Source organism: Peromyscus eremicus, chromosome 20 (genome assembly GCF_949786415.1).
Source record: "Peromyscus eremicus chromosome 20, PerEre_H2_v1, whole genome shotgun sequence".
NCBI classification, from domain to species: Eukaryota; Metazoa; Chordata; class Mammalia; order Rodentia; family Cricetidae; genus Peromyscus; species Peromyscus eremicus.
The window spans coordinates 13,984,738-13,995,197 of NC_081436.1; the positions used below are offsets into that span (position 1 = coordinate 13,984,738).

Genomic DNA, 10,460 nt, shown 5'->3' on the forward strand with positions numbered 1-10,460 from the left:
CCAAGGACCCCTTTCTGTGTTGCACTATGATTGACACAACTTCACATCAGACTCTGTGAGCAAAACATGACAAGTGTGTGAGGAGGATGCTTCCAGTGGGCCAAACACCTATTGGTGTCAGCTGTTCTAAGTGTTGAACAAAAGGAGGGGAAATGGGGCTGGTGGGATTGCAGACACAGGCACTCCCACTCAAGACTGCGTCCAGTCCTCAGGACTACACAGAGGGATAAGGAGAAAAGCAATTCCACAGAGCTGTCCTCTGACCTCTTCACCTGCACCACGACACACGCATTTCCCTCACAATAACAGTAAATCATTTCTTTTGAAAATATTTATTATTTTATGTGGATGGGTGTTTGGACTGCATGGATGTTTGTGTACCATGTGTATTCAGTGCCCACAAAGACCAGAAGAGGGTGTCAGATCCCCAGGAATGGGGTTACAGACAGTTGTGAGCCACTATGTGGATTCTAGGACTCAAACCTGGGCCCTCTGGAAGAGTAACCAATGCTCTTGACCACTGAGTCATCTCTCCAGCCCCAAATTTCTTTTTTTTTTTTCAATGCAGAAAATGGCCCAGTTGGGACCAACCAGGTTGCAGACCAGGACAAGCAGCAAAACTCAGATTTCTCTCCCTGCCTAAAGTGGGCTTCAGTGGGTGAAGGAGAAAGCATGTCATTTCAAATGTGGTTTGCCCTAGGCACCAGGCCAGATGGCCACTGGGTTCCTGTTGCCATGGATCTCCTGAGTGGCAGGTGTCCAGAGGAGTATTCAGTGCTTCTCCTGGTTCACACAGGTAACAACAGGTATTACTAGAGTAAAATGCAGGACTCATCTAGAGGAGAGCTTGAAAGAAGCGATGTGGGGGTTCAGAGAGTTGGAGAGAGGCTCACAACGTGTCAAATGGTCCTGATCCAATCTGGGCTGGGACTGTGGGCAGAAGAGTGATTGTCCAATCAAGGCATAAGACATTCAGGTGCCATTCAGACCCAGACACTTCCTCTTTTTTTCTTTCATTCTTTCTTTCTTTTTCTTTTTCTTCTTTTTTTTGTTGTTTTTTTTTTTGTTGTTGTTTTTTGTTTTTTGTTTTTCGAGACAGGGTTTCTCTGTGTAGCTTTGGCTGTCCTGGAACTCACTCTATAGACCAGACTGGCCTCAAACTCACAGAGATTCTCCTGCCCCTGCCTCCTGAATTCCTGAGTGCTGGGATTAAAGAAGTGTGCCACCGCTGCCTGATCATACCCAGACTCCTAAAGGGCCTCAGGACAGCAAAAATCCCAGAGAGGGGATGTTTGCTGAGGAACTCTGCTTCATTTTCCATCTTGGGGGAACATAGGGAGCTCAAAGAATCCCACAGAGAGGGTTGTGATGAAGACAAGACATCCTCAGCAGGTAGGACCTGGAGCCAAAACCAGCAGGTATAGGGGAGCCAAGAGGGACTAACATAGCCAGGGTTCCAAGGGTGAGTTAGAAGGGATTGCACTTCAGAGAGAATCAACAACCCTTAACTTGACAGCGGGAGCTTTGGGCACAAGAGCAGAAAGTTCTGCTCCTAGGCTTCTTCCCATGCCGCAGGTCCACTCAGACCCACCCAGAGAAGGGTTTCTCTGGAGAGTAGCCACAACGTTGTTTTTCCCCCCAGCACTCAGAGTGTGGTCTGTAACCAGGTCTTGGGGGGCAAAGTCAGAGTGAATGGATAAAGGACTCCCTTACTTCCCAGGGGAAAGGGCTGCAGCTCCTTGGCCTGGAACTGGGCAGTCCCCTCCGAAACTGTGAAGGTAGCTGTGACCTGGTGGTTGAGACAGTAAATGGTGTTGCCCAGTACTGTGCAGTGGAGTGGGGCGGGGTCAGGCAGGGGCAAGGAGGCAGCCCGGCTCCAGGACCCTGTCACTGTGTTGTAGCGCATCACCGCAGCACCTACACCCCGCAACAAGTCAAAGCGGTATAGGAAGCCCCCGAGTGCCACCATATCACTGGAGCGTCGGTGGCTGGCACTGTAAGGGCACTCATCCCATGAGTCTTTGACTGGGCTGTATCTGAGCAAGCGGTAAAAGAGATGACCCCCTGTGACATAGATATCTCCTCGGCAGACCACAGCCTCGTGGGCCACAGGGAAGGTGCCCTCAGGGAGGGATGCTCTCAAGGTCCAGGTATCCGTGCGTGGGTCATAGCGCTCCATGCTGTATAGGCACTCACCACCAATGGCATAAAGCATCCCGTCCAGAGCCACCAACTTGAGCTGGGCCCGGGCTTGCTGCATGGGCCGAACCTGGCTCCAAATGTTGGTCAGAGGGTTGTAGCAGAACACCTTGTTAGAGCAGACAGCCTTGGCACCAGAACCTCTGATGCCACCTGCCAGAAACAGATAGTTATGCATCGTGCAGAGACCACATCCCCGGAGTGGGACCTCCTCTGGTACTTGAGTCAGGGGCCGCCACACATTCTCTTGTGGGTTGAACACATGGAGGTATGTGTGAAGATGCAAATGCTCAGGCCCGGTTGCAGGAGCTTCCTCACCATGAGGTCCCCTTGTGAACCCTGAGCGGCTCACCTGGTAAAGGCTGGGCAGAACAAGGACCCCCAGCACTGTCTGGCCCTGGCAGGTCCGCAGGTTCAGGATGCGTTCCCTGTCAGCTCCACTCAGCTGTCGGTAGAGGTGTGGGTCTCCCAGAACATGCAGCAAGTTGTTGCTCATCAAGATGTAGGTCTCCTGGGCTAAACCCAACTCTCCATGCTGCTGGGCAAAAGCCAAAACCTCCAAGCAGCTGCCTAGGTCTAGCTTTGGGGGCCACAGCGCCATCGTTGTGGGAGGCTGCGAGGCCTGTGAGCAGGACTTCTGATGCCCGTCCACCACTCCCCAACTACCAGGCTTCTGCAGAAAAATCATAAGCTTTTGTGTCTCTTTCTGCTTCTCTGTGAGGACTGCCCTGCCGCCTGCAGGTCTGGCTCCCTCCTCTAGCACCTGCCCCTGGGGCTGCTGGGGTACTTCGTGAGTGAGTATCTGTTCAGAGCTCTGAGCTATGCTACGTTTCCTCCGTTGCCGAGGCTGAGGGATGGGCTGAGCATCCTGCTTCATAGTAGATGGTCCAGGAGCAGGCCGTGCCAGCCCAGGGAACGGTGAGACAGCCACAGGCTTTGCAGCTGGGGGCAGAGAGTCTAGACTTTTCTCCTTGGTTCCGTCTCCTCTAGGGTCTGGAGTGGAAGACACATTAGTCTCCACGCTCACTGGTTGTGTTTCACATCTACCTTCAGCTAGGCCCTCTGAACCTACTGGTGTGACTAAGACAGACGGTGGTCTATGTTTGTCCTGGAGGCTGGAGATGGCCCCTTCAGAGGGGGGAACTGGCTGTCCATCTTTCAAGTATGTGGATGTGCTGGGCCCAGCAGGACTCTGAGGATCTGCCCTTGGGGCACTACTATCGGCCTTTTCTTGCCTAGGGAAGGGGTGACTTCTAAGAACCATGGTAATAAGGTTTCCCCAGCTAGCTGAGATTCGTCCTTCCAGGGAGCTCTTGGACAGGCCCACACTAGACTCCCTAGACATAGGCCTTGGCCCACTGTCTACTGCAGGAGCTTGGGCAGAGGCTGGAGTTGAGGGTGATGTTGGGGATGGGGTTGGTGTTGAGATTGGGGTTAAGGCTGTAGCTGCAGTTGGGGATGGGGTAGGGAGTGGTGTTAGAGATGGGGTTGGTGTTGAGATTGGGGTTAAGGTTGTAACTGGGGCTGGGGTTAAGGACGGGGCTGAGGTTGGGCTTGGGGGTGATGTTAAGGATGGTACTCGGGTTGCTTCTGGGGCTGAAGTTGAGGCTCCTGCTGAGGCTAAAGTTTGGGTTGGAAGGGAGGCTGGCCCTGCTTTGCGATTTTCACCACCCGAAGGCCCCCGGCTAACTTCCAGGGGCAAATTGTTTAAAGGAGCAAGGGGAGAGACTGCATGGAGAAACCCAGGGCTGGAATGCACCGCCGTGGCAGAGGATGGAACCAGCTCAGTTTCTCGGGTCAGAGAAGAGGCTGGAAGGCTGTGGGAGGGGGTGCAGTTGAGGCCACCAGTGGACTTGGTCACATCCGTGATAAGCACAAGCCTCTGGGCAGCAGCTGGACTGCCAGCTCTCTGGTCGCCTTGACCGGACCCTCTCCCTTTGCCAAGGAGGTGGCCCTCTCTTAGTTTCTCCATCTTGCTCTGGTCAGCGATTCGGTCCACTTCAGAAGCCTCAGGGTGCAGCTCTTCTGGCAAAGCACCTTGGGAGGGGCTGAAGTTGCTGGTGACAGCAGCTGCCCCACTCTCCCGGGGCCAGGCTTCCTCACCAGCCAGGCTCCCCTGAGTCTCCCCAGGGGCAGGGGACCCAGGCTCCCTGCTCTCACCATCCTTAGCCCCTGAGCCTGCCGTGCTGGTGGGAGAGAGCTGAAGACTGCCCCTCCCACACACGTCCTTGGAGTCCCCCCGAGGTCGACCGTCCATAACATCCGCTAGGCCTGTTTCCTCAGGACCCTTGAGCCCCCTGTCTGAGTGGAGCGACGAGGGACCTGCAAGGGAACTGCTGGTGCAGATGTCCTGGCTGGCCGCAGCTGCCATATCCACAGCATCCCACACACTCACCACAGTGCCCAGGCGAAGGGGGTCCAGCTTTAGAGGACGGCAGGGTCTGTCTCCTGAGCTGGCACCGGGCCGTCGACGCCGCCTACGCAAGCTGCCTAAGCTTCTCCCTGGCGGGCCAGGAGGCCCCACGGGCAGGTGCCAAGGGCTGGTGTCCTGTTGCTCTGTATGGACGGGGCCCTGCTGAGCTGCCCCTCTACCACAGGTGCCAGTGGCCTCGACCTGCATCTCTGTTTTGCTATCAGGACTTCGAGGGGTAAAGCGGATCATGATGGGGACAGGAATATCCCTTGCTTCATGGTGACCCTGAAAGGAAGTTCCTGGCCCGGGTGGCTCCCTTCTTTTCTTTCCCAGGGCGGCTGGGGTGGTCCCTCTGCTGGCCACCTCTCCAGGTGTCTTGAGTGAAAGCCAGGCATCTGAGGCCATACTTCTGCCTCTTGACGGCTCCGGGTCCTGGGCCCTCGCTGTAGCTGGTCTTCTCTGGCCATCTCCAGGAGCCTCTGATCCCTCCTGTCCTTTGCTCTGCCCCTCACTGGCGTCACTGTCCTTGGACTTGGGGTGCAGGGCCAACCTGACTCCTCCTGCCTGAGCGGGTTGCACACCCAGAGCTGTGGATGCTGAGCCTTGTGCCTCCTGGTCCTGCCTGGAGCCAAACCACTGCAGAGCCAGTGCCATGGCGGCTACCACAGCTAGTGCCAGCAAAGTGAGGACGGCCCCATCCCAGTCGTCATCTCCATCATCATCCCAGCCCCAGAGGGGCCCACCAGCGTCTACAGCGCCCTGGAGCATGGTGCAGATTGCAGACCTGCTGTGAAGAGCCCGTTCTGGCTGGCAGCTCTGTATGCCCCACACCCAGCTTGGGCTGCTGGCTGTGCAGATGGCACGGCACGCAGCTCCCCTGGGACAGCCCTGTTAAGGTGGACTGCCTCTCTAGGCCCCTGAGGGACACCTGCTGGCATTCCGGTGTGCAGGCTTGTCAGCAAACCCAGCTAGACACATCAAGAGAGCCCGTGGTCTACCGCAGCCTGCCCTGGTTGTGAACCCCAATCCCAGCCCCTTCCCCCTCCTTCTTTGCTCAGGGTCCTAGGGACAAATGAAAGTGTCCCTGGACACACTGCCAGCATTCCACTCCACTGTCTTCTGCCTTAAAGACCCTCATATCCCCAAATCACCCTACACCCTAGAGGCTACACAAGAGCTGACAAGGAAGGGTTACCACACGGGGAGATGTTATCTCGGGCCTTAGCAACATGATGCAGCCCTGATGAAATTACCAGAAACCGGAGAGGCCAATTCCACCATGGCCACCAGGGAAGGGTGTGGGGGTGGTTATTTTGGTGGGCTCTCAGACTGAACATGGAGACCCCGGGATATGAGGGTCATGTGAGTTAGCATCTGGGTGTGGGACAAGTGAAGGTCTCGTCCTCCCTCCTCCAAACATTGCTCCAAGATAAAGTAGTTTTCAAGTCAAGAGGGAAAAAACGAAAGTGAGAAAGAATGAAGAAAAGCTAACCGTTCTGTCTCCCTGTGTGGCCAGTCTTTTTCCACCCTAACTTAAATGTGAGTGGAGCCTCCTTTCACTCTCTCGGCCTGCTCATGTACCGTCCCAGCATGCCTCAGAAAAGCGCAGGGCATAGCCTCTCCTCCAGTCACTTCATCAACCTGTGCCCAGATCCTTCAGAAACCCTCTCTGGCCCAGGTGCCCTACCAGTCTAGTTCCCACGTATCCTCTCCTAAACCTTTCCTATCTGAACCAAATCACTCTCCATCCCACCTCCCCACCCAGTTTGGATCTCACGGAATGGCATGTGGATACCAGGGAGGGGCCTTCCCTATCTGCTCATCCCTGAAATCCATAGCAGGAGTGAGTCTTCAGACATTTATTTACCAGGGAGGACCGAGACACACAGAAAAAGAGATTGGAGTCCCCAGAATAAAGGTAGCTCTCCCAACAAGAAGTGGACCTTTTCTTCCTCTGGAACACAATGGACCCAAGGACTCCTTGACTTAGGCATCAAGGAGGTGGCAAGAGTGTCCCTGGCACCTAGCCTGGGCTCTGCTGAGCCTCAAGTATCTCATCTGGCCTGGTCCCATCCCGGCTTCCCACAGAACTATTAAGTGACAGAGAGAGGATGGGGTGAGCCCTACACCTTAAGGTGGACTTCAACCAGCAGAGGACCTTCTTGCCTTTATTCTCTGTCCCGCTCTCAGGCTCCCCAGTTAAGTCTGTAGACCCCGGACCTTCAATAGATGTAGTTGACGCTTTCCCTGTACCTCTTTTTTTTTGGTTTTTCAAGACAGGGTTTCTCTGTGTAGCTTTGCGCCTTTCCTGGATCTCGCTCTGTAGACCAGGCTGGCCTCGAACTCACAAAGATCCGCCTGGCTCTGCCTCCTGAGTGCTGGGATTAAAGGCATGCGCCACCACCGCCCGGCTTTCCCTGTACCTCTTTATGGGCTAGTCAGTACCTTGCCAGCTCCATCCACACAGCTTCTGAAGATCCAGGGGAGTTCAAGAGCCAGGAAGGTCACAGAGGGGAGAGGGGATGCAAAAATCAACACAAACAAACCCACAAACAATGAGGGTCATGTGGGGGGCTCGGGAGGGAGAGGCAGGGGGATCTCTTGTGAGTCTGGAGTCTGGTCTACATAGTGAGCTCCAGGACAGCCAGACTATATAGGAAGTCTGTCTCAAAAAAAAAAAAAAAGGCAGTAAATGGAAAGAATCAAGATCTATCACAACAAAAATTAATGAAATAGAAAGGTAAATCATAAGCTGGAGACATGGCTCGGCAACATATGTGAATCAATTAATAATACAAACATAGATGGCCTCAAAGACAGAAGTCACAAGGTCATCTCAATAGATGCAGAAAAGGCTTTTGGCAAAATCCAATATCCTTTTTTGATAAAATCCCCAAAGAAACTAGGAACAGAAGGGATATATTTTAACACAATAAAGACTATATATGACAAACATATGCTAAATAAACAGCCAACATCATACTAAAGAGAAAAAACATGAAAGCATTTCCACTAAAACCAGGAACAAGACAGAATGATTACTTTCTTCACTTTTTTTTTTTTTTTTTTTTTTTTTTTTTGGTTTTTCGAGACAGGGTTTCTCTGTGTAGTTTTTGAGCCTGTCTGGATCTCGCTCTGTAGACCAGGCTGGCCTCGAACTCCCAGAGATCCGCCTGGCTCTGCCTCCCAAGTGCTGGGATTAAAGGCGTGCGCCACCACGGCCCGGCTTTAATCCCGAAGTTTTAAATTTTGTTTTCTTAAAAAAATTGTTCATTGAGAATTTGTATTGGAGTGTGATACAATCATACCTTGTTGTCTCTCCATTCAACTTTTATTATTTTCTGGACAAAAACATTAGTTTTTGCAACTATTTCGTGGGCTTACATAGATACATAATCAAACTGAGCTTTCTGTAGTATTCCTTTATTCTTAAGTTTGTTTTTTCGTCTGCGGATCTGTCTAACTCTGGAATGGGTGCACTGGCCTGTGGCCCAGCACACAGTCCCCACAGGGGCAGGCGATCAGATGGTAGGGCTGAAGGCACCGGAGGGTGGGGCCGGGCACTTACTCGGGTTGCCAGGAAGCAAGACGGGACATAATGGGGTCTGAGAGTTTGATGCAAGGGTTGTCCAGCTGCTCCGCTATGCTTTCTCAAGAGGGTAACCACCGCCGCAGGTCAGTGCATCTCCGGGCCTTTCCTCGGGGCACCCTGTGCCCCCCAAGGCCCCTTCCCAGGACATCCTTTCCCAACACCTCTAAAACCCTCTCCCATCCAGAAACTCCAGGCCATTCTCTTTCCAATGTCTGGGTCCAAACTTGGCCTGTACTTAAACACTAGCACTGAAGTCCCTGGGACAGGAGGCCAAGAGATGGCTTTGAAGCTTGGTCCTGCCCCAGTGCACCCGCCTCCCAGCCTAGGCAACTACTGTTTGTTTTCCGGGTGCCCTGGGATACATGGTAGGCCTTGCCCTGGGTCGTGCTGGTCCTGAGTGGAGCTGGGGAAGCCTGTCTCCCACGAGTTCTGTCCACAGGTGCTGCAAGCCATAAGCGCCCCCGCCTGCGCCATGGGCTCAGAAGTCTGGGTCGGCACTTGGCGGCCACATCGGCCCCGCGGCCCCATCGCGGCGCTCTACAGAGGCCCGGGGCCCAAATACAAGCTGCCACCGAACACCGGTAGCCAGGGCGGATACTGGGGAGGAAGTAGGGAAGGTGGGACTGTGGGCGGTCTACACTGGTGCCTGGAATCCAGGAACCGTTGGACTGTGCCCGGAGCAAAAAGGGAGGCCAAAAGATAGGAGGTTTTGTGCTGGGACTGCCTTGGTGACAAGGGGGAGGGAAAGGAGCTGGCGGCCGCTGTGCACCGCCAAGGTGACGCGGGGATGCTCCCGCAGGTTACAAACTGCATGACCCGTCTCGGCCGCGCGCCCCCGCCTTCACCTTCGGCTCGCGCCTGCCCTTGCAGCACACAACCTGCGGGCCGGGGCCGAGCCATCTGGTGCCCGCCCGCATGACCGTGCGCGGCACCGACGGCGCCCCAGCATTCTCCATCTATGGTCGCCTACGCCACACAGCGCCCTTCCTCACTCCGGGACCGGGTCAGCACCCTGGGGCACGGGTCTCCCCATGGTGGAACTGCCTCCGAGGAAGCCCACTGGGGAACTCCCCACCCAAACCCAGAATCCCGGGAACCTCCCCCCCCCCCCATACCCAGAAACCCGAACCTCACTGTGGCTCCAATTTCTCCCTAGTGCCAAGATCCCAGGCTAGGCTCCCCATACCTCACCCCACCCCACCCCACCCCAGTTCTGGCCCACACTCTTGGTCCATCCCCTAGGCAGGTACTTCCCAGAACGCTCGGGAAACGCGACGTACCCCAGCGCTCCCCGGCATACCATCGCTCCCCGAAACTGGGGCATTCTCACGAAGCAACAAACCCCAGGTGAGGCCGGAGGGCTGGATCCAGCACTAGGGACCCTCCCACACCCCAACCGGCAGTCTGCCATAAAGGCAAGGAGATTGGTCCAACATAACGTCTTGCTGACTCCTCCTTAGGCCCTGGGTCCTACACTGTGCCTTCGCTCTTGGGCCCACGTGTCATAGGCAAAGTCTCAGCCCCAACTTACTCCATCTACGGCCGCAGCTCTGTGGGCAGCTGCTTCGAGGACCTCAGCAAGGTGGGGAAAGGGCTGCCAGCCGAACGTCTCTAGTAATCAAGAGGGTCAGTGGCGATGGGGGTGGTGAGGGACGCCTGGAACTCCACCACTCAGGAAACTGAGGCAGGAGGACTGTGAGTTCAAAGCCAGCCTGGGGTACACAGTGAGATTCTAGCTTGGGGCAGGGGAGAAGCTCACAAGGAATGAAGGCTGGACCCAACACCCTCCTCCTGTCCTCCTAGACCCCAGGCCCGTGTGCCTACCACGTTGTGAACCCCGGGGTCTACAAGAACCGAGCCCCGCAGTTCACGATGCTGCCGCGGACTTCAGTACCCCAAGAAAGCACTCAGAGGCCAGGACCCGCAAGCTACAGCGTGGACGAGGTGGTCTGGAGTCCAGGGTCAAGGGGCAGGGCTTGAGGGTCTGAGGGCTAAGACAGGGTCCCCGGGGAACAGGCATTCCTGTGTGAAGCCGAACGGCTGGCTTGGTAAGGTCAGCAGCGTCTCCTGGGCCCGCAGCACCGGAAGCCTCGTGGCTGGAGCTTCGGAATCAGGCACTCAGACTATCTGGCCCCCATGATACCCCGCGTGAACGACTGATGCCAGCAGGCGCGCACCGGCCCTCGGTTTTTTGCTTAAAGCTTTTCAAGCCAGCGCTGTGTGTGCTTCTCTCTCTTCCTGGTTGGGCAAGGGGTG

At 55.2% G+C, this 10,460-nt stretch overlaps 2 protein-coding genes across 2 annotated transcripts; one reads left to right on the plus strand and one right to left on the minus strand.

Annotated features, from left to right (window-relative positions):
* Positions 1–1,062: 1,062 nt before the first annotated feature.
* Klhdc7b (kelch domain containing 7B) lies at positions 1,063–5,550 on the minus strand. Its single transcript, XM_059247625.1, has one exon. It carries the CDS (start codon positions 5,378–5,380, stop codon positions 1,646–1,648), a length of 3,735 nt encoding a protein of 1,244 aa, XP_059103608.1. The 5' UTR covers positions 5,381–5,550; the 3' UTR covers positions 1,063–1,645.
* Positions 5,551–8,164: 2,614 nt separating this feature from the next.
* On the plus strand, positions 8,165–10,418 carry Cimap1b (ciliary microtubule associated protein 1B). Its single transcript, XM_059247304.1, has 7 exons — positions 8,165–8,287; positions 8,644–8,785; positions 9,004–9,207; positions 9,447–9,551; positions 9,665–9,786; positions 10,008–10,148; positions 10,284–10,418. The coding sequence occupies exons 2-7, from the start codon at positions 8,677–8,679 to the stop codon at positions 10,362–10,364; spliced, it is 762 nt and encodes a 253-aa protein (XP_059103287.1). The 5' UTR covers positions 8,165–8,287; positions 8,644–8,676; the 3' UTR covers positions 10,365–10,418.
* Positions 10,419–10,460: the final 42 nt, after the last annotated feature.

Coding starts and splice junctions, on each gene's coding strand:
- Cimap1b (XM_059247304.1), top strand. CDS start 8,677: ATGGGCTCAGAAGTCTGGGTCGGCACTTGGCGGCCACATCGGCCCCGC. Junction 8,786..9,003: donor CAAGCTGCCACCGAACACCG/GTAGCCAGGGCG, acceptor ATGCTCCCGCAG/GTTACAAACTGCATGACCCG. Junction 9,787..10,007: donor GCTTCGAGGACCTCAGCAAG/GTGGGGAAAGGG, acceptor CTGTCCTCCTAG/ACCCCAGGCCCGTGTGCCTA.
- Klhdc7b (XM_059247625.1), bottom strand. CDS start 5,380: ATGCTCCAGGGCGCTGTAGACGCTGGTGGGCCCCTCTGGGGCTGGGAT.